The 23,766-nt window shown below is 35.4% G+C and overlaps 1 protein-coding gene and 1 non-coding gene across 5 annotated transcripts; one reads left to right on the top strand and one right to left on the bottom strand.

Moving 5' to 3' along the window:
* Nucleotides 1-1,062: 1,062 nt before the first annotated feature.
* Nucleotides 1,063-1,134, bottom strand: TRNAM-CAU. Its single transcript has one exon. It is a non-coding gene; the product is annotated as a tRNA-Met (tRNA).
* Nucleotides 1,135-13,783: 12,649 nt separating this feature from the next.
* LOC110111686 lies at nucleotides 13,784-23,006 on the top strand. Of its 4 annotated transcripts, XM_020843666.2 has the most exons (5): nucleotides 13,784-14,341; nucleotides 17,217-17,588; nucleotides 17,690-19,880; nucleotides 19,969-22,176; nucleotides 22,314-23,006. In XM_020843666.2, the coding sequence occupies exons 1-4, from the start codon at nucleotides 14,183-14,185 to the stop codon at nucleotides 22,137-22,139; spliced, it is 4,893 nt and encodes a 1,630-aa protein (XP_020699325.1). In that variant the 5' UTR covers nucleotides 13,784-14,182; the 3' UTR covers nucleotides 22,140-22,176; nucleotides 22,314-23,006. The 4 variants fall into 4 exon arrangements, with proteins under 4 accessions (XP_020699325.1, XP_020699326.1, XP_020699327.1 ...); XM_020843667.2 differs by having other exon boundaries at nucleotides 17,220-17,588; nucleotides 19,969-22,999; XM_020843668.2 differs by having other exon boundaries at nucleotides 17,699-19,880; nucleotides 19,969-22,999.
* The last annotated feature ends 760 nt before the right edge of the window (nucleotides 23,007-23,766 follow it).

The following is a 23,766-nucleotide window of genomic DNA, read 5'->3' as shown; positions in this document are numbered from 1 at the left end:
TTCTCATTGAGCCATTCGATTTGACTATAAATCATTGGATCATCTAGTTAATGTTTTGAAGCTTCAAATATGCTTAAGTCATTTGATTTGGGCACATTTGGGCTCGAATTGGACATATTTTATTGTCGTTGGATTCATGTCATTGAGACGCTCAATTTGACTATAGATTTGTTAAAACTAGAGTTTGAATGGTCTCAAAATGGATTTCAAAAGTTTTCAAATCATACATGCATCAAGATTGGTGCTATATGAAAGCAATTTTTTGTGACCTATCAATTATAAATATTTATATTTTTTAAAAGTCAAACACCTGCTTTCTTATAAGTAGTACACAAATTTATAAAAATAGTAATTGTGATATGAAACATAAAATAGTTAAAAAGCTATCCCAAATAAACTCTTAAACTTTCTTTAGGTTAGATTTTTTCCATTATTTTTTTATTTCTAAAAAAAAAATACTAAAAAAATATTTTAAAAAATACTAAAAGAATTGCCCTAACTAAAGCCTCACGCTATAAGGCTAACTAGTAAAGTATATTTAAAGCTGTCATCATTTGAGGTTCGGTTGTTTCCTTCGGTCTTTTTCTTCAACTGAATATAAAATCAATTTTTTAATAATATTTAAAATAATAAGTCATTTTCATTTTTTTTTTCTTATTTTAAAATAATGTTAACACGAAAGATTGTTCAATCATAATAGTTGTCTTCATTTGATAGCTCCTAATACCATTCTAAATCCTAATAATTACCCATTTAGAGAAATAATTTCTATCTTATTGCCTAACATAATTGAGAAAAAGTTATAATATCTAATTTGGTCCGCAAAATATTAAAAAATACAGCTCTTTTTTTTTTAATCGAGAATTTTGACTAACAACCAAAAAATATTGAGTTCAAATCTTATATATATATATATATATATATTATAGCTTAATTTATTTAAATGTAAAAAAAAAAAGAGATCTGTTTGCTAGAAGAAACAGCGATATAATTTATTAGGAAAAATCATTTACAAAGCTAGAAAAAATTAATCATAAAAAAAGCACGTGGAAGCTACTCTTTTATCAGAGCCAGGTTTCGATCCTGGGACCTGTGGGTTATGGGCCCACCACGCTTCCGCTGCGCCACTCTGATTTTGTGATGGTTGTTGCTTTTCAATAATATTTTAACACTATATAGTCCAGTAACTTTCTGCCCAAACCTTAATGCAGTCCAAGCAGTTTTATTAAGGCTTGCTTTGTAGTTAAAAAAACTGACCTTAAACTGAAAAACAAATAATAAAGGTGATAAAACATGGAATAAAAATTGTTTATTCAAATATGAGATTTATTTTAAAATTGGTATAATATAAATATTACATTTATTATTAAATTTGATACCACTCCAAAAAATTCACATAATCTTTATGAATCTCCAAGTAATATGTGAATTGAAAATTTTTGGAATAAAATTCGAGATTATTCGAACTCTGATTCCATTAAACTTATAGTAGAACTAAACGTATTAACGCAAAGAACTTATCAACGATATAAATGATTTGATTCGACTCAAAATGACTCAGATCAAGCACTCGAGTTATAGTTGAAAACTTCTGAACATAAATCGATAGATCAAATGACTTTTGATTACGACATGTGTATCGTCAAATCAAGTGGCTCGACAAGACGAATAAAAAAATCCTAGGATCACTTGATTTTGGCACCTTTAAGGCACTTCGGTGTTTGATAACGAATTATAATCAAGAGGATCAATATAGGTTGTATGATGTAATGCTTTGAATTCTAGCCAAATTTGTGAAGATGTCGATCCCAAAAAGGCTATAAAAATAACTTGATTCTCTATTGAAGAAGAAGTTGAAGATTTTAAAGAATTAAAGCGCAATCTTATATTTTCTTAGCTATCATCGTCGACGACCACCTCTAACATTCTTTGCTATCATTTCCCGACTTTTGTTAAGGTCTAATTAATGATACTTTTAGCGTTCTAAAAAGTATTTAATTATTATTGTTTATAGTCATGATTTGCAAGGTCAGATCGAGCCTTAATATTCAGGGGGTCAAACTTATAAGTAATTGTTGGTGTTGCATCGAATTTGGCTTGACCCACTACAAGAAATGGGTCAATAACGACAAAAAAATAGAGACAAAAGAAAATGATCGCTCAAGATGATTAATCATTTAATTTGTACAAATTATATGTTGAAGTTGCCTTGAATTTGACTTGACCCCTATTTGTTCATATTCTTGATCGTTGTACGCTTCGAATACATGTCGGGGGTCCAAGGGGGCAGCACCCCCTGACAGGGTTTGATCTGCCTGCGCAATCAGGTTGTTGGGTCAAGGGGCAACGCCCCCAGAACAAATTTTAGTTTTTAAATATATTTTTGAAATTCAAATTAATAAAAAAAATTGATGAATTCACTTTACTATTTTTCTTTTTATTTGGTTCATCGTTCCCTAACTATAACAACTCTACACAATGTGTTTAATTATGCTAGGGCAATTGCCTCGAGGCAATAGTATTTTAAAATTTTTAAGGGGCAATTGCCGAAAAATACTTATAATAAAGATTAAAAAATAGATGAAAATGGACAAATAACCTAAAAAATCATATAAAAAAGTGGATCCACCGTTGATGATTTGGCTATTGTAGTCCTGCTAATTGCATCAGTAATTTATAAAATTTGTTATAAGTTTCTCAATAAATTTTAATATTAGAAGAATTAAGTAAAAAAGATTTTAATAAATACATAAAACAACAAAAATCATGTGTATTTAACCCTTACTCATTTTATATTCACAATGTAAATAGGAGTAATTAATAATAAAAAGGCCAGCTAAAATTACATCAGTTAATTACTTTGTATTAAACACTAATTAGTCACCATTTAATATAATTAAAATTATTTTTAGTTGGATTGATTAAGTAATAAACTATAATTAATATTTAATCTATTACTGTAATTAGCCAAATTTATACTATGTTTTTAACTAATATAATATTTTCTTTTTTCAAAATTAAGACTTCGTTTGGGACGGCTTTTTCTCTGTTTTTTCAAAGAAATTTTTTAGTAAAAAAATTCTATTTTATAATTTTTTTTACTTAAAAACTTCTTTAAGAAGCAATGAGAAAATCGCCTCAAAAAAAGCCTAACTCAATTTACAAACACTGACCAATAAATATTTTTAGAACGCTAAAAGCTTATCATTTGTATTTTATATGAGCAACATCAACATCAGCCCTACAGAAAGATTGCCATTCTTACAGGCTAAGGAGACAAGAGAAAGTGAACAGAACTACAATACAAATAATAATCTCTCAAAGCAAACAACATCAATACAGTAAAGAGAAAGAAGCAAACAGAAGTAGATTACAAAACGATCACATCCAAAACTCAAAGAAGAAGAAAAGAAGATTCTGACTGACCATTCAGTTTTCAAAAAAATTATTTCGTGCGGAGTTGGAACCTACGTTCCGATTTCAAATTAAATGGAAACACGTGTATTTTTTTTTTCTAGCATAACCCGATAATCCGATCCAACCTAAAATATGTATACTTTTTCTTTGTACATACAGTGTGTACAAGTTATATACAATATATAAGATTGTACAGCATAGTGTACAACTTATATACAGTATGTGTACACATACTACGTATTAGTTATAGAAAGTATATGTATAATCTTATACATACTATGTATAACTTGTACATAGTGTGTGTACAAACGGGCCGGATCGTCAGACCATGCTAAAATTACGTGTCTTCATTTAATGGGAGTCCGAACATTGTATGTAATAATTTCTAATTTTCAACCCGATAATAGTTAAAATTTGAGGGACAATTTTGAAATTTTATGCTCGAAAGAAAGATTAGTAATAGGGACAAAAGGTATTAATGTGACTTCAAATGGTCTTGTCATGTCATAAGATTCATGCCACAGTTGTCATTGTACATTGAAGTTTGCGTGAGGTATCAGTCCTCTTATCCTTTGAATATTTCAATTGTCTTTGATATCTATGTAAATACAAAGACCAAGTTATATATATTGAAGATCTGCCCCACACAATCGTCAACATAAAAATTCAAAAGGAGTTTGTTCGATCGACAATTTTCAAGTCATCAAATCATTTGCATCAAGATTCGATCATTACTGCATCAGTACCGTTGATTTATATGCCTCTGCGTATGGCTTTGTTTGTCATCTAAGTGCTTAGTCAATCACACACGTTAAAATAATTACTCAAAATCACATCAGTATAGGTCTCAAAGCTCCCAACCTAATTATCGCCCTCTATCAACCAAAGGAATATCACTTCGATATAATTCATAGAAGTCACGTAGCCCTTCTCGGTGTTTTTGGTTTGCTTTGGACAATCTGGGCAATGATGGGGCAAGCTCCTGCTCGTCACCTGGATGATCTTGGCTTGCTGGCAACCTTGGTCGTGAATTCTAGTGTTGGTCGGACTTTGATGGCTCTTCTTTGGGATATGAGATGATGCATGTTGCTCTCGAAGTTATCTTTGGACTGGTTTGTGGATTGTTGCCTCCAATGGATGTTTCCGGCCGTGCATCTGGGTGACGAGTGCAGGATGGCTCCTACTATTTATTGAGTCCGCCATACATCTTTCTCTTTTTTTTGTTCTTTATCTTTTGAGGTCGTTTACCTAAAATTTGTATATTATGCTTTGTAATTTAGCTTGTCCTCTTTTGGGATTTGTCTGTATTTTCTTTTCTTTGGAATGAAAATTTTAACTTGAAAAAAAAACGTTGACCAATTCGTCTCCTCTCCATAAGAATATTGGTCAAACGTGATTTTTGAAAATGAATTGACATTGAAGCATCTAAGGATTAGGGTATTTGATGGTTTTGATCCATCGAAGAATACAAAAACCCTCATAAAACCCCAAAGCAATGTCATACTTTGGATTTTTTAGCAAATTTGTCCTTTGTAAAACCCTAAGCTACTAAAAAGATGATAGAGAGTTCGAACCCTAACTTAAAATAGACCGAGAACTCCTTCTGTAATCCTCAAGCAGTGCATTATATATTGTTGTTGATGAGGGCCATGGAAGTTGCCTTTGAGCTTAATCTACACTCTAATAATTCCATGTTGAAGTCATTGTTGAGGCACGCTTATTTATGTGTGTTCTAACTATGCTAGTCTTGATTATTAATCTTGGAGTTCAAAAAAATTATTAAAATGATAGAAATAATGATAATTGTAAGCTTTCAAATTTATAATTGAATAATGAGAAACAACTTGCATATGACTTGTATGGCTTAATAATCATAGATGACATGTGATTTCATTTAGCAAAAATGAATAATAATTAAAAGATAAGAAGCAAAAAAAAAAAAAAGAGTAATTTTATATATGCATATAATTTTTGGGTATTTATTAAATTAATATCCGTCTGTTTTTTCTTCAAAATCTTGCATAAATATTAAAATTTATAACAAAATTCAAGCCCATTACCTTTTTTTAATTTTCAACAAATTTTAATAATTTAACATAAAACTACTATTATTAAATAATTGACATTTGTCAATATAATAATAGCTGAGTGATTTTTTTTCATAATATCCCACTATTTTGGATGTAATTCAGTCAAGCCGAATCATGGGCCAACTCGGGCTTGACTCGATAAATGACTTATGAGCAGAACTTGATAAACTAATGGGCTAAGTTAATTTAAGCCAACTTTGAATCATTTCGTTTGCTTGTAAGCTTGTTTATTTAAAAAATATAAATATAAATTTATTTAAAATGCATCTAAATTCAATAGTTTAAATATAAAATTGTTAAAAATATTCAAAAATTATATCTTACTATCTAGCAATTTCTTATTGTTCATCCTTGAATTGCTCATTTGTTATCGTTTGTTATAAGAAATACTTTAATTAAAACTATTTTATTTCTTTTGTATAAATGAGTTGGCTCGAACTCGTGGAATTAAGTCAAAGCTTGAGCTTAAATTCAAATAAGTAATCAAGCTAAAACTCAAGCATGAGGTGGTATGAGCTCAGCTTAACTAGTTTACACCACTATCCATTATCAAATCAAATTCAAACACACCAATAATAAAAGGGTTAAAAAATGAAACATATTGGCCAACTCGATCATGAACCAACCATTTGGCCAATTATGGTTGGCTTACTAACTAATTTTGTTTCAAAACATTCAAAACTAGTTTGAACTGTCCATTCGACCATCACAATAGTCTCAATTATGTAGAATCAATCAGTTCAAATGATCGCATAGTTTATGGGCTAAAGTTTTTGCCACATGAATTAAATATTATAAATTTATTAATTTATAATAAATTAATATTAAAACCCCCAACCCTGTTCCCCCAAATAAAAAGTCAAGCTATCCCTCTCTTGTGTGTCAAATGTTCACCCTCGTCCTACCCTCTTAATAGCTAGTCATTGACGATTCATTTTCCCACTATGTTATCCGATCAAATATCATAACATTGGGTTTAGCCCATAAATTAGAGCAAAATAACATTGGGTTGAAAGCTTTGAACTAGAAATAAGACATGAGCAACTGTTGCTGCATTTCAAAATCTATTCATATTTAAGCACATTAAAGGTCCTTTGATTTCCAATGTTAATATAACTAAAAATATATAGTGGATTTCTTTTTATCTTTTTTTTTTTTTTTTTTAATATAATTGTTGAGATGTTTATCTTCATAATCCATAATGGAACATCCAAAAAAGTATTTGAACAAAAAGTAGGATCAAATATTTCATTGAAATTTTGAAACAAGTAAATAATGCACCTTTAGACATTTTTTATTGAAAACTTTTGGATATGTACATGTTTTTGGCAGCTTCTTTGATCTCAAAAAAGTACTTAAAGCATATTAATATTGAAATATAATGTTTTTAATTACATGCATAACTATGCATAGAATCATACATATAAACAAAGGGATTGTATTTTTAATTACTTAGTTTGTCTTTTATATCACTTTTAATTTGCATTGTATGTTTGAAACTTAGTTTGTCATTCTGTCATGTATTTTATATTAGAATGGATGGATCTGAAAGTCAGCGTGCTATTTCAATATGTAGCGTTAATATATATATATATATGATAAAACAACACATTGTTTGGGGTTAAGGATTGATACATCATCAAAATCATCTTAGTCCAGGACAAATCTCAAGGAATATCCAAATTTGAAACTTATAAAATTAATTTTGGGACAATCCAAACTTTGGTAAATGCAAACTTATAGCCACTTTTAATGTCTCAAATGGATGAGCCCAATGACACCAAATCAATCCAATCCTGGCCCAAATGGGTCTAAATCAAAGGACCAAAAATATTTGTAAGGTTCAAATCATAAATTGGGTGACCAAATTACATCCAAGTATAGCATGCTTATATTTAAATCGAGTGGCTCGACAAGACGAATTCAACAAGCCTATGATCACTTAATTTCAACATCATTATGGCACTTAACTGCTTGATGAATACTCTATGATCGAGGGGATCAATATGAGTCATCCGATGGAGCACTCTGAATTTTCCCCAAAATCTTCTCCATGGCATGCCACTCTAAAAAATCAATAAATAGGCTATTGCTCTCTTCATGAGGGGGCTTTTGGCTGGAGATGAGAGAAAGTTCTAAGGTTTCATGAATATAGAGCTCCACCCAAGAACCACCGCCGGCAAACTTCCATCACCATCACCAGATCACCACCTGTCCTCTGACCATCATCGGACCACCATCCGTCCGTCGTCCATCTCTGACCACTGCCTATATGCCGATCATCGCTAGACCACTGCGCATTAGCTAATAGTCGTTGGATCACCGCTCGTCTGTCGACGGCCGCAGGAACTCCACCCAGTCAATGAATCTCTGCCCAACCACAGACCACCTCCAAACCTTCGTCGACTGCCATCAACTCACCCCTCCAACCACCTTCGCCAGCTAACTACGGTCCCTCCAACCACTATTTTCTGCTGACTACGGTCCCTCCGACCTCCATTATTCACCAACTACGGTCCCTATGACCACTGCCACCCGCTGACTGAGGTCTTTCCGGCCTCCATCGCCTGCCGACTGTCCCTTCGGCCTATGTCACCCATCGACTATGGTCCCTCTAACCTCTATCACCTGCCGACTACAGTCCTACAGACCAAATGAACAGACCAACTCTCTCTTGAGAAAAATCTCTCATATCACTAGATTCTTCTAACTTCCACCATGTAATGTACTTAGCAATCAACTTCAAACATTACTGGATTCATTTCAACTGGATTAGGCCTCATAGTTTTTCTCCCTTTTCAAGATTTTCCAGTAAAAATTATGGTATATATTATGACTATCGCATCCCTCTCTCTTATATATTTATATATTGTATCTTCATATAAAGCTCGAACGATAAATACTATATCTCTCTACCACCGTGAATGTTCCATGATGCAACAATGGTAATATTGTTACATACAAAAAAGGCATCACATGATGTTTGCTAACATATGTAAGATAATTTAAAATAAATATCTAAAAGAAGTAATAAGGACAAGATGATAAAGTGTGTATATATTTACATGATTATTAAATAAGGGAGGACTTCTTCTTCTCTTTCCAAAACATAAAGTTCGAATGCACATCATAAATGAATCATTAAATATAAAAGAAAGATTAATGATATGAAAATTATTTTTTCTCCTAGAATAAAGTTAGGATCAAAACCATCTTTAAAAATGGTATTGGTATCTAAAGATGCTTTACATCATTGGATATGAATTTTATAAGACGATTTTTTAATTATTGTATACCTATCAATGCAATGAGTTCATCTTTTACATAGAAAACCACTGATATAATTGTTGCTACTTATCCTAGATACCAACTTCTTATTATAAAATGAGAGTAAACTTTGTTGCATCTTGGAATATTCAAGGCAATACAAAAATGTAAAATTTAACATCTTAGCTATGTACGAAGATCAAACACGCAATAAAATAAAAGAGAATGATGTAACGTTCATAAGACACCAGAGTTTTTATGTGGGAACCCCTAAAAGGGGTCCGACCCAGTTTGAATTAATCCACTAGTGTTTGCAGTCACTTACAAATGAGGCTCTTCATTGAGGGAAGGTCTTGGCTTGATTTAGTAAATATACATCATATAAAGTGCATTACATGGTGGGAATTTGAAAAATCAGTATTGGCATGTCATTTAAACAACATCACCATAATCAGCAGACTACGGAGGTCAGAAGGATCGTAGTTAGGTGATGGTGGTCAAAATGATCGTAGTCTAGCAACAGAGGTCAGAAGAATTTTAGTTTAGCTATGAAAGTCAGACGGACTGTAATAGACTAATAGGCATGTGATAGTGGTCAAAAAGATTGTAGTTTAGCAAAGGAGGTTGAAAGGACTGTAGTCGATGGGCAATAGTGGTCAGAAAGACCGTTGTCTAGTGATGGAGGTCGGAAGGACCGTAGTTGGTGGGCAACAGTGGTTAGAAAGATTGTTGTATGGCGGCGGAGATCAAAAGGACCGTAGTCAGTGGGGCAATAATAATTATAAAGATTATTGTCTTGCGATGGAGGTCAGAAGGATCGTAGTTGGTGGACAAAAGTGGTTAGAAAGACTGTTGTCTGACGATAGAGGTTAGAGGGACCATAATCAGTGTGCGACTGTGGTTAGATAGATTATTATCCTGTGACGGAGGTTGTAAGGTCTGTAGTCGGCAAGTGACAATGGTAAGAAAAAAACTATTGTCAAAGGAACCAACAACAGTCGGTAATCGGATGTAAAATTTGGCTTCATGTGGTGCCTAAGTGTTAATTTGGCAATAATTGGTGGATGTAAGAAAGTCCGGCGATAATCAGTGGTCAGGCGGAAGTTCAATGTCAATCGATGGTCAAGTGAAAATTCGACGATAGTCCGATGACGATCGTTAGTTCGACGGTGGTCGAGGAGTCTGGTGGCAAGAGAACTCTAGTTTCTCTCTCTTTCTTCTCTTCCTTGATTCGATTCTCTCTCCCTCCCCATAAGGAATGAGAGGTCCATTTATAGTTTTCTTAGAGTGACATGATCAGTAAATATGAGGGAGATCAATGATAGGTTTAGAGTCATTTGAATGGACGTTTGATATTGATTCCCTTAATCATGCACTGTTTATTGGGCATTTGAATGCCTAAATGGTGTTAAAATTAAACGATCTTAGGCTCGTTGGATTCATCTCGTCAAGCCACTCGATTAGATTATAAGCATGCCACATTTAGAAATGTTTGGTCGTCCAATTTATAGTTTGAACTTTCCAAATATGCTTTAGGTCTTCGATTTGGACCCATTTGAGCTTCGATTGGGTCGAATTTGATGTCGTTTGTTTTGTCTTTTTGAGATGTTAAATTTGACTATAAGTTTAAAGAAATCAAAGTTTATATGGCTCCAAATTTAATTTTGGAAGTTTCCAATTCAATTTTGCCTTAAGATTCATTCGAATCAAGATAAATTTTTGATGATATATAAGTTACCCCCTTATTTTAGCATCGAAGCTTGTAGAGTCCAAAAATACATGTCATAGCATTTTAAATTATTCGAATTGTAAAATTACAACTTTTAAGAAATTCGGAGGCACAATCTCTCTCTAGATATCAACATAGACCTCCCCTCTAGGCCGTGACCAAGTAAAATACCTTTAATTATAAGAGGCACAAGCCCTTATAGTTATTTATACTATGGATAACGATAGAGAACTTTTGATTAATATTAGTCATTAAGTAATAATTAAGTGCTCGACATATAATAATATCAAACATCATTTCATTCTACTTCTCAAAACTCAAATACACTAATCCATTTTATATTTAATCTATGCATCAAAAGAATTATATTGTATTACAAAATACCTCAACCATGTTTTTACGGTTTTACCCTTCTCTACTCCGTTAGGCCTTTCCTCTTCCTAAAATGTCAAAACATCCATTGAGTGAGCACAACTATTTCAGTAGACTTCTTTGATAATCCCATCACAAATATTAATATCTATTTAAATATTAATAACAATTTATTTAAATATTCAATAAATCAACAAAAAGAAACAAATCACTAATAAAAAAATTATTGGGATCATCATAGTGAACTTTTTTTTTTTTCTTTCTTTGATTTCAGAAGCATCACTTATACTTTCACATAAATACTAAAGATATCAGAGTGCACTTGTTATCATAACCTTGATTTCACTTAAACTTTCTTGTTCCATCAGAGGTTTTATAGAGATTTAAGAATGCATCTATAAGGCCCCAAGATAAAATTTTATAAAAATTATCTATTTTAATCTCTTAATTAATCAATCAGAGGTTCTATGAATTCACCAGCATAAATCAATGCAACTTAAACAACTAAAAATCATGTAAATACCAAATATAAAATTATATTCATTTACTCAAAATTCATATATAATAGTAAAGAATTCAATTCATACATTCATCATTTTATCTTTTAGCTTTAAACTACAAAAGAATAAAATTTATAAAAAAAATGCATAAATAAAATAAAATCTGAATCTCGGATCTATCCTCACCAACACCTAAGTTAGTTACCAAAACCTATAATCAAAATTAATGCAAGGTAATAAAAATAGTTTGTAAATAGTCATTAAATCACTATCAATAATAAACTATGTGACAAACAATATAATCAATTTAATGTCATAAAAACAATAAAATCAGTGTAAGCAACGCAATTCATGATCAATAATCATTAACTAAATTAACAATGGTCAATAAGTTTTGTCAATTCTATACACAATAATTACATAATAGTTTATATAACAAAATAATATATCAATACACATCTTTTTTATATGCATGTCGTACAGTGTATATGTTATACATATATATCATATAAATCATGCAATTCATATATATGATATACTTTTGTATCAATTTTATCGGTCCTATCATATACTTGTATCGATTATAACATATATTTTATAGAAAACAATCATATCACAAGTCATTTAAGTCATGTGACTTTCACATCAGAAGTTGTCACTTCTTGTCTGTCGATGTATCATATTGTATCAATATGTTTTCTTTAAAAAATATCATACAAATCTGTCTCTTATGCCTCTATTTTTATATAATTTAGGGTTACACCACAACAAACCTTATTTTAAAATAAAGCCTGTTTGTCCACCCTCCTGTACATGGTAACATATCTTTAGCAAAACTAAATCAAGCAATTATTTCTAGCAAGTCTTTCTTACATGCACATATTTTACAACATATATAACATAGCAAATAAGTGATATTATAGTTTACATTCAACTCATTGCATCAGTTTAGTTCATATAAAATATTCATATTAATCATGACTAGGGGCATGCATAAGAAAAAAATTAATATACTCATTTTCATATTTTTATGATGATAATGGATGAATTATATAATTATGTAAGTCATACAAAAGTATTATGAGATTTTGACAATTATTGATTCAAAATTTATATTTATCTAAATTTTTTCCAAAATATAAAATGAATTTTTACATACATAACAATTAAAACTATTATGTTTACATACATAACGCCTAAACTACCTTATTTACTTACCACTGTCTCCCGCCGACTACGACCCCTACAACCTCTGCCACTTGCCGACTGCGGTCCCTCGGACCATAGTCTCTTTCGAACTACGGTCCCTCCAACCAACATCGCCCGCTAACTATGGTCCATAGGATCATCATTGTCCACCGATTACAGTCCTTTCTACTGTTGTCGCCCGCCAACTACAATCCGTCTGGCCACTGTTGCCAACCGACTACGGTCCCTGTGACCTCCACCACATGTCGACTATAGTCCCTTAAACCATCGTCGCCCGTCGACTACGGTCCCTCCAACCAATGTCGCCTGTCGAATACGATCCCTCCAACCTCTATCACACGTCGACTATGATCCATCTAACCTCTGTCACCCGCCAACTGCGATCCTTCCAACCACCATTGTTCGTTGACTATAGTCCATCCAACCTCCATTGCTTGCCGATTAAGGTCCTTCCAACCTCCATCATCATGCGAACCAAATGAACATATCAACTTTCTCTTGAGAGTGGTTCCCTTAACATTTTATTCTTCCAGCCACCACCATGAAATGTGGTCAATGACATATATTACTATATCATGCTACCCCCCCCCCCCCCCCACCCCCCCCCCCCCCCCCCCCGCCCGATCATTTTTAATAAACAATAAACACCAGTTGAACCATTTTAACTGAGCAATGCATTGGGATTTTTATCATTATCAAGATTTTTCACATAAAAATCTTAGTGCCTCTTATGACTCTCTCGCCCCTCTCTCTTATCTATTTATGTGCTAGATTTTTGTACAAAACTTGAATGCTAAAGTATATATCAATCTACCACAACAAATATGTTAGTCTACTACAATAATATTATTTGACTCAAACTCTATTAAATCATTAAATTATAAACCTCTATTATTTTAGTTCAATTTATTTATTTATTTATTTTATTAGTTTGATTCTCACAAACTTACCAACAATTAATAACTAACAAAAAAACCTCACCTCTACTAAAAATGGATTATTGATATTTTATAAAAACAAAACAAATTATTATGTCATTTGTTCAAATTAAAAAACCACACGCAGGCGCGATGCGCGCAGATTAACCCCTCGCATGTGCGAAGTTCGCCCGTCGCACGCTTGCCAATTGTTGCCCGTTTACGCTGCCCGAACTGCCCGCTTTCTTCTACCAAGTACACATTTCCGCTCTTTGCCGTCTTGCGTGGTCTCTCCAATAAGGCAATATCCATCTCTCTCTCTCTCTCTCTCTCTCTCAGATCGCGGTTTCCGCGACCCAAATCTCTCAGAAATCCATTGCTTTTCGTCTTTCGTGTCCTTTCCCGTTCTCTCGGTCGCCCGATTTGATTCGATAGGTCGTCGTTCAGTCGTTGATGCCCGCTGTGAGAATTAGGGTTTCGGCGTTTTTGATCGGTGGATGAGCGTGACCGCGGCGGATCTAGGGTTTCCCGGATCGGTGTTGCGGTAGAAGGTCGGTGCCTAGGGGTTTATTGGTTCCGTCATCGGGAACAAGGGGATTAGTCCAAAGGTGGGGAATTGATGTGTCTCGCACGGGGAGGACGAGGGATCGGAACCAACAACGGCGGGGAAGATGCAAGGCTATGCATGGGCGGCAAGGTGAAGAGAGGAAACGGAGGCAGCACATGTGGTCGGTCCCTGCGCCCGGTACAGCAGCAGCAGTAGAGAAACCGGCTGTGATTCTACAGCCACCATCTCCGGCGGCCAATTTGGTCCAGACCTCTGCAGATTCATTCTTGAAGGTAAATCCTTTTCTTTGGTCTTGGTTAGGCGTGGGTATGCAGGTCTCTATAAGTCAGAGGAACTCAATTAGAGGAAGGAGGCAGCCTGTGAAGGGGATTATTGGTTTTTCTGTTTTTGAGCCTGTTTTCAGATTGAAGGATTCGTGGCCTTGATTCGGGTCTTGGGATTTGTTGGTCTGGGTTATAAAACTTAGGTTTTTGAACTGCTGATTGTATTCTGGGAGGTTTTCCGTTGTGGATCGTAAAGAATCGGGTATTTCGATTGTGTTTCTTTGTTCACAGTTGTTTTACGGGAAATTTTGGGATGTGTTGAGCAGGGTGTCCTTGTTTCAGTCGGGATGGTTTGCATTGTTATTTTTGTCTTTTATCCCCAAGGAAAAAACACGAATTGCTTGTTAACAGGATGAACTTGTTCATATTTTGCATTCTCTTGATGCATAGCTTTTATTTCTTTCTTTGCACGTCAAGAGCGTCTGATTTATTGATAGCCTACTTCTTCATCATAATGATTTCATTTGTGAACAAATTGGAGCTGGTAGACTGACAATGCAAATGAGTGCTTGCATTGCTTTAGTTTTGTAAAATTGTGATGAACTGTCATTTTATTTTTCACAAAGAGTTCATTTTTTCTTTCTTTCTTATAGGGGCTTTACTGGAAAGTTTGTATAATTATGAAGACTAAACTTTTTCCCCTTCTAGCATGGTTTGCAGGTTTTATCCTTTCTAAACTAATTTTGTTTTCTTGGCGGTATAATGATCTATATGTTTTATTATGGACTAGTTGTCATTTGTATCATCTTCATAATAATCTTGGTATCAATGTTTGACAAGCTAGAGCTCAAGGATTAACATAATTATTAGTCCCCTGCCATTTACTGTTTGGGAACATAATTATGATATATCTTACGCAATTAAATTTATATACAATTGGATAATTTTGACTTTAAGGATCAGCAGTCTCTGAAGCAACTTCATACTGTTTAATTCTACTTCTATAAGCTTGCTCAACCTTCATTATGTGAAAATTCCCTTTATTTTGTTATGTGAAATATGGATTTGGACTCTTCTGTTTTATCTATTGTTGTCTAAATTAATAAAATAAAGGAAGATGTTGCTGTAAGCGTTCCTATCTATGAAAAAGTGTGAAAGAAATCCTTGCAGAACTTGATTGCTTTGACATCTTAATATATCTCTCCTTATATTAAGATCTCTTGAATTTTTTGAAGCAATAATTTAAGTAGCTTTCATGTAGTATTCAATTTTTCTAGAAGGTGGATTTTTTCTATTTTATCTTTCTCTAAACTTTGTATTAGAGAAAACTTATTTATTCCCTGATAACCCATAAGGCCTTCAAGTGACATGACCTTCATATAATTTACCCAATGGACAATGGCTCCAATTTTGTGCTGTTATTATATACAAAGCTTTGTTAATGGAAAGTGTATTTGTATATATTTCTTGCATTCGGAGGTTTAGCATATTGTTTTTTTAATCTTTGTTTTTTTTCCTTCATCATACTTGTGCAAATTCAAAAAATCTCTAATGCATACAACTTTGAAGTGTTAGTGTGTTTTTCAGGCTTAATGTTATCATATTTGCTATTGTAATTTTTGAAATAGAAGTTGCACAAGAATATGTTCAGTTAAATTTTATTTATTTATTGATTTTTAAAGAGATTAAGAAAGGTAGAGGTAGGCCTAAAAGACTTTGTTAGAAAATATTAGTAATGACCTTTTTTTTATTAGATTTAAAGGAGAATTCGACTCTTAACAGGAAACAGTGGAGTAAAAGGATTCATGTAGCCTATCCCACGGAGTGGGATAAAGGCTTGATGTTGTTGTTGTATTGATTTTTAAAGAGAGAAAATGGATATATAGAAAGTTTTGGGGATATGAATGCTCTCTATCTTCAATGTATTGTATTAAAGAGTGTGCAGAAGAAGCATTTAGTCCAAAAAGCATCAATATTTGCACTTTCTTATCTTTTGGATTTCATGGTTATTGTGCTTCAAATTCTTGATTTGTATTTATGCGGTTATGCCTATGGTACACTTGAAAATACTTTGATCTTATATGATCCTGAATATTATAAGAAATTTCTGCTCTTCTATATTTTGTTTTCTATAATATTACGTTCTCTTTTTTCCTTGAATTATTGTTTGAGGGATGTCATGGAGTAAATAAATGACATTTTCTTGACTCTTTCTCACTTTGGTGCGTGTGCATTTTTTCTTAGCCAGTCCATTCACCTTGATTCTTTGGTTCGGTGTGTTTTGTCAATACAAGAGGCAGCTTATCTTATATGGATGACTCATTTTTTGTTATTATTGAATGATTTAATGTTTAAGATGTTGGTCCTTGTTGATGGTCTGATAGTTTTTTAAGTTGTGCGCCGGTTGTGTATTTTTTTTTTCTAATGCTTTTTAACTCTTTGTTGGCAAGTAGAACTTTGATATTAACAGATTTTGCTGTATCGATTGCTAAACTTTATAATGTTACTGTGGCAAGAGTTTTAAGCTATAGCAGGCTGTCTTTCTGCATGCTAATTTCTTTTTTGTGTTCCTGAAAGCGGGTGCTTGTTTATCATTATATAATTTGGTGAAAATCTGTAATATCTTGATCACCTTGGGCTTCTGAAAAAAAAGTTTTACTATGGCTTCATTTGGGACGGCTTTCTTTCTGTTTCTTAAAGCAACTTCCTAGTATTTTGTTTCTGCCATGCATAACTTACCTATGATTGTGTTGAAATATCCTTATATCTTCTTATTTTGTCTCTTTCAATATATGTTATTCTTTGAATTTTTATGAAGATAGTTTGGTAATTACTTGTTAGATCTGTCTTTTATGCAATTAAGATAACATGTATCTTTGCTTAGCAGGACGGCCGGAAAATTCAAGTGGGTGACTGTGCACTTTTCCAGGCTGGCAATGCCCCACCTTTTATTGGAATAATACGGTGGTTTTCGACTGACAAAGAGGCTCATCTCAAATTATGTGTAAATTGGCTTTACCGACCTGCTGACGTAAAGCTTGCAAAAGGCATTTTACCAGAAGCAGCTCCCAACGAAGTCTTTTACTCGTTCCACAAGGACGTAATATCGGCTGCTTCTTTGCTTCATCCTTGTAAAGTAGCATTTCTCCGCAAGGGTGTTGACCTGCCATTGGGAATATCTTCATTTGTGTGTAGGAGAGTATATGACATAGCTAATAAGTGTTTATGGTGGCTAACAGATCAGGATTATATAAATGTAAACTTTTCTACCTTGAATTTCTTTCTCTACTTGTATACAAAACATGGATGATTTTTAAATGATTAATGCTTCCTTATGACACTGACGTTTTATGTCAGGAACATCAGGAAGAAGTAGATCAACTATTGGATAAGACTCGGCTAGAAATGCATGCTGCAGTGCAGTCTGGGGGACGCTCTCCAAAGCGATTGAATGGTCCAGCATCGGCGGAGCAGTTAAAATCTGGTTCAGATAGTGTACAGAACAGTGGGACTTCCTTTTCTTCTCAACTCAAGGGTAAGAAGAGGGACAGGGGTGACCATGTAACCGACCCTAACAAGCGAGATCGGGCTTCGAAAGCCGATGATGGTGATTCTACTGGTTGCAACTTTGACAACAACATGTTTAAGTCTGAGATCTCTAAAATAACAGATAAAGGGGCCCTTACAAGTACTGATGGGGTTGAGAAGCTGGTTCAACTGATGCAAGTTGATAATAGTAAGAAAATAGATTTAACTTGTCGGGTTCTATTAGCAGATGTGATTGCAGCTACAGATAGGGTAGACTGCCTGAACAAGTTTGTACAGATCAGGGGCGTGCCTGTTTTGGATGAATGGCTTCAAGAGGCTCACAAAGGGAAAGCTGGTGATAGGAATAGTCCCAAAGAGAGTGATAAAGCTGTGGAAGAGCTTCTGTTGGCTTTGCTTCGTGCGCTAGATAAGTTGCCTGTCAATCTTAATGCCCTCCAGACTTGTAATATTGGAAAGTCTGTAAATCATTTGCGCAGTCATAAGAACGTGGAGATTCAGAAGAAAGCTAGAAGTCTCGTGGACACATGGAAGAAAAGAGTTGATGCGGAAATGAAGACTAATGATGCAAAACCTGTTGGATCTGGCCAAGCCATGGCATGGCCGGTCAAACAGGGTTTCTCTGAGGTTTCACATGTAGGAAACAGGCGAACTGGATCGGGTGATTTATCGTTGAAAAGTTCAATAACTCAGCAATCCACATCAAAGAGCTTAGCTGGGAAGTCTGTTCATGCAGATACTGTGAAGTCGACAGCTGTTATTGTGGGATCTGGGAAACAGCAAGCATCTTCTTTGTCATCTGGAATAATTAACTCAAAGGAGGTGCTTTCAAAAGTTGCTGTTGGCAGCGGGATTTCTGATCTGCCACAGATTGTAGTGAAGGAGGAAAAGAGCAGCAGTTCAAGCCAGTCTTGCTCGAGTGATCATGGGAAGACTGTTGGCTCTTCCTTGAAGGAAGATGCTAGGAGCTCTACTGCAGGATCAGTGAATGCCAATAAGACCTCTGGCGGTTCATCACGCCAACGAAAGTCTAACAATGGTTTTATAGCTAGCAATATATCTGGGGGGCACAAGGATTCTAATGCAAGCAAATCAGTCTTACTTGTCAGGAATTCGACGAGTGAGAAGTTAAGTCAGGCTGGGATAAATTATGAGAAAACAACGGATGCGTCTGCTTCAGACCATGGAAGTAATCATAGATTGATTGTTAGGCTTCCTAATCCTGGTCGCAGCCCTGCAAGAAGCACCAGCGGAGGCTCCTTGGAAGACCCTTCAGCTGGTAGCAGAGCATCATCTCCTGGTGTCCCAGATAAACCTGAGCGTGGAGATCGGAAGGTGAATGGAAGGGATGATGTTGTTAGAACTTATACTCCTGCAGATTTCAATGGAGAATCATGGCAAAGCAATGATGTTAAGGAGGGATTAGTCGCATGTGATGAGGGTGATAGATCACCTGCTATTATACCTAATGAAGAAGTAAGAACGGCTGATGAAACTCTGAGGGCTATAGAAATTTCTAGAACTGCCTGTTCATCATCAGGTAATGATAAGGGTGTCAATGTTAGTGAACCCAAGATGAGGAATTCTTTTAGCTCCATGAATGCGTTGATTGAAAGTTGTGCTAAATATTCTGAGGCTACTACACCTTTATCAGGAGGAGATGATATAGGCATGAATTTACTTGCGAGTGTGGCTGCAGGAGAAATTTCCAAATCTGATATAGTTTCACCCCCTCCATCTCCAGGAGGTTCTCCTGCAACTGAGGGCCCTTGCAGTGGCATAAATGAGGCTAAGTCTAGGTTTTCTGCTGGCGATTCTGGGTTTCGAAATCTTGGCCCTTACGATGAAAATACTGATTTCAACTCTGAGAAGCATGGAAAGAATAATATTCCCTTGTTTCCTAAGGATGAGATACAAGAGGTGGGTGTGAACTTCCCATGTGATAACATTGGTGCCACCCCTGTGTTAGAAGACAGAACTCAACAAAATGGGCTTCTTCCTGGTACGATTATTTGTAAAAAAACTGTGGAACATTGTTTTGTCATTGGATTAATGTCAAGAATTATTGTCGTATGTTTTTAATCTTACAGATATAAAAGAAAAGCGGGAGGAGGATGAACATCAGAACCAGGATGATCGGAGGATTGGTGGGCAGGTTGCAGATGTTCTTACAGATTGCAATTCTGAGGTAAGGAGCCCAACAGATCAAATCAAAACCAGCTGCTCTGTTCATGAAACGATTGTAGAAGGAAGCAAGTTCACATCTGATTCTATTCGCAAATCTTTGCCTCACGGGATTGACTCTGAGGGTTCTGCATCTTGTAAAAATATTGATAAATTAGTGATTGGGGATTCATCAACAGCTCATCCTTTTGAGGAGAGTGTTCAGGTTACTGCCACATTAACCGGACAAAAACCACTTTCTGTTAATGAAACCGAAACAGTGGTGGAAAGAAAGGGGGTTGATGGACCTGCTTCCTCTCTTATTGATAAGCTTCCATGCCCAGAAAATGCTGATTCAACAAAAAGTAAGATGATTGATAGCTCAGATGGTCGATGCCAAGACCAGACTGAAAGGAATGGATCAACCATCCCTGCCACAAGCAACAAAGCATATCTTGCATCAGTTTCCAGCACTCATGGCAAGCCCAATGGTGCAGAGACCGTAGGTTCGGGTGATCGTGATCAAATGCCCACTGTACATAGGGAAGCTGAGGCATCTGCTAAAATATCTGCCGCTGATGGAGAAAGAAAGGAGGAAGTTTCAGCTGACATTTTGTCATTTGCTACCACTACCGAGCAAGATGCCGGGGCTAAGCTTGACTTTGACTTAAATGAAGGTATACTTGGAGATGATGTGAATCAGGTTGAGCCAATTTCAGCAGCTGCACCTGTTTACTCGCCTGCAATAAGAATCTCAAGTTTCTCATCTCTTTCATCTTCTTCGCCCATTCTAAACGGATCGCCAGCTCCCATAACTGTTGCTGCTCCAGCGAAAGGATCTTTTATGCCTCCTGAAAATTTGTTGAAGAGTAAGGGTGAACTGGGATGGAAAGGCTCTGCTGCTACTAGTGCATTTCGCCCTGCAGAGCCTAGAAAGGTTTTGGAGATGCCGCTCAATACTTCTGATGTGCAGTCATCGGACTCTACCACGACAAAGCAGGGACGTCCTCCATTGGAAATTGATCTCAACGTTCCTGATGACAGATCTTTGGAAGATGTAGCTTCTCAGAGCTCTGCTCAGACAACAGGTTCTGAGTCAGGTGTGATTAGTAACCGTGATTTACCTGCAAAAGCTGGTGGAGGACTTGATCTTGATTTGAACAGAGTTGATGAAGGTGCAGAAAATGGTCAGTTCTTGGCCAGCACCAACCATCGATTGGAAGTACCACTGTTGCCCACAAAGCCAGCGGCAAATGGATTCCCTAATGGTGAGGTCTATATGTTAAGGGACTTTGATCTTAACAATGGACCTGGCATTGATGATGTCGTTACAGAGCCACTTCCAAGAAGCCAAAATATGAAGAACAGTAATAATATACCATTTGTTCCTCCTATTGTTGGTCTCAGAATGAATAATGCTGAACTGGGAACTGGCTGGTTTCCAGCTGGTAACTCCTACCCGGCGGTTACTATTCCATCATTCTTGTCTGATAGAGAGCAAACTTACCCAATGGTTGCAGCTGCAGGGGCCCAGAGGATTTTGGGGACCGTAACCAATGCCGGTTCGTTCGGAAGTGATATATATCGAGGACCAGTACTTCCATCTTCGCCAGCCATGGCTTTTTCGCCAGCTGCAACTGCATTTTCTTATGCTGGTTTTCCCTTTGGCTCCAGTTTTCCTTTGGTATCTACATCTTTCTCTGCTGGATCAACAAACTATGTTGATTCTTCATCTGGGGGACCATACTTCCCTCCCATCCCTTCTCCGCTTGTTGGAGCTGCAGGTGCTGTTTCATCCCCTTATGCCAGACCCTACATGGTAAGTCTACCAGAAGGCAGTGCAGGTGGTGGATCTGATGGTAGTAGGAAATGGGGGCGGCAATGTCTAGATCTCAATGCAGGTCCGGGAACTGCAGATGAAGTAAAAGACGACAGAGTGTCCTCAACAAGACAGCTTCATGCTGCCAGCTCGCAGAGCTTCATGGACGAGCAAGCAAGGCTATATCAAGTTGCAGGTGCTGTGTTAAAAAGGAAGGAACCAGATGGCGGTTGGGAACCGGAAAGATTCACTTTCAAGCAGCAGCCTTCATGGCAGTAATACCAGCGATGATATTCGTCGGTGATGGACGTGTGTGGTGAGCTACCAGCTAGATTTTCTGTTCTCTCTCTCTTTTTGTTTTTTTTGGTTCTTCCCATCACTCAAAATATGATAGTGTTAATGATATGTATTTTAATTCTAATGCATCTGGATAAGTAATACCTTGAATTGCAGGCTCGGGAGTTTGCGGATTGAATCAAAATTTTCTTTCTCACTAAGTTACACACACACTAGATCATATCTGTCCTGGAGTTTGCCTCAATGGTGTTATTGGGCTCATTCAGATGGAATCCTCGATGTAATTCTTGTAAATGTTGAGATACCATGCTATGCTAGAAACCAATTTTTCATGGATCTGGTACTTTTTCTTTGTTTCCATGCACCAAGCAAAAAACTCCAGCCATGGTGAAGCTAGAGGATGAGCTTCTACGACTGCCATAGAGAAAGGTAACCGAATTAATTCTCCGATTTCTCTTGGCCTCTTCCCAACTGTGACTGTATTCCGAAGGTATTCTGAACTGTACCTGGAGATTAGGTGTTCTTTGTAGATATGTGACTTTAACATGCTTGTTTGAGTTTCTTTTCTCCAGAAACTTTTAACTTGCCAACAATGGCAAATGCTGTTTTGGTACATATGCTTTCCATCTGGAACACCCTCAATGGCACAGAACTTACTTGACTGGATCATATTGTATGCACTGTGCTAAGAACATAAGAATATTGTTTGTATTTATAGTTTAGATTCCCTTCCCTGCTAAATTTTGTCTCTCTCTCTCTCTCTCTCTCTCTCTCGTTTGTGTGTCGATATGAACAGAGAACCCATGCTCACCTTTTCTGAAGAATTACTCGTATTTTCAGCTTGTTTTTTATGTTTTCTGATTGTCATTCTAATCTTCTTTTTCATTCCTTGAATTATGGTTCTGTTTATGCTCAGAATTCGATTCTTTTTCAATTGAAAATAATTGAAAATTCATTTTGTGACGAATGATAAGAGAGGTTCTACAAATTCTGATGTGATGAGTGTTTGTGATTCAGTTTCCACTTTGTAGATCAGGTGGAAATGTAAATGTAATGAGAAGACTAAAGATCTAAAGTATGGTAATCTTCTTCATATTGTTTGTTGGCTACAGAATCGAGATGATGAGTGATGGGCTTAAAAGGAGGTTCTTTTCAAATGGTGGTTGAGATTCATCAGAGAAGGTATAATCAAAGTAGATATGATTGATAGTATTGTTGTCAAGTGTCAAAACCAACTACTTATATTTCTTGAAATCAATTTAGATTCATTCTTGGTAGGTCTATTATGGAAGTTATATATTTGTTTAGAGGTTTGATGGAGATGTAAGGAGAGAGTAGAGAAGATTTACCTATGATATTTATTGATTTAGAAAAAGTACATGTGATAAAATTTTCACCGAATTACAAAAGTGCTTTCAAGAGTTATTAAAAAAATTAATAATGCTTATATTTTGGTCATTAGTTGTTATTAGTGTTCAAATATAATGTGGTTTAATCAAGTATTTTTTTATTGTAGTTGTATTACATCAAGGATAAGCTTAATGATAAGATTAGCGAGAGAGTTATGAAAAGCCTGAATTTTGGAGGTCAACTTTAGAATATAAAGATT

The sequence above is a fragment of the Dendrobium catenatum genome, unplaced genomic scaffold, assembly GCF_001605985.2.
Source record: "Dendrobium catenatum unplaced genomic scaffold, ASM160598v2 fragScaff_scaffold_1446, whole genome shotgun sequence".
NCBI lineage: Eukaryota > Viridiplantae > Streptophyta > Magnoliopsida > Asparagales > Orchidaceae > Dendrobium > Dendrobium catenatum.
This window is presented reverse-complemented; position numbering and strand designations above follow the sequence as displayed.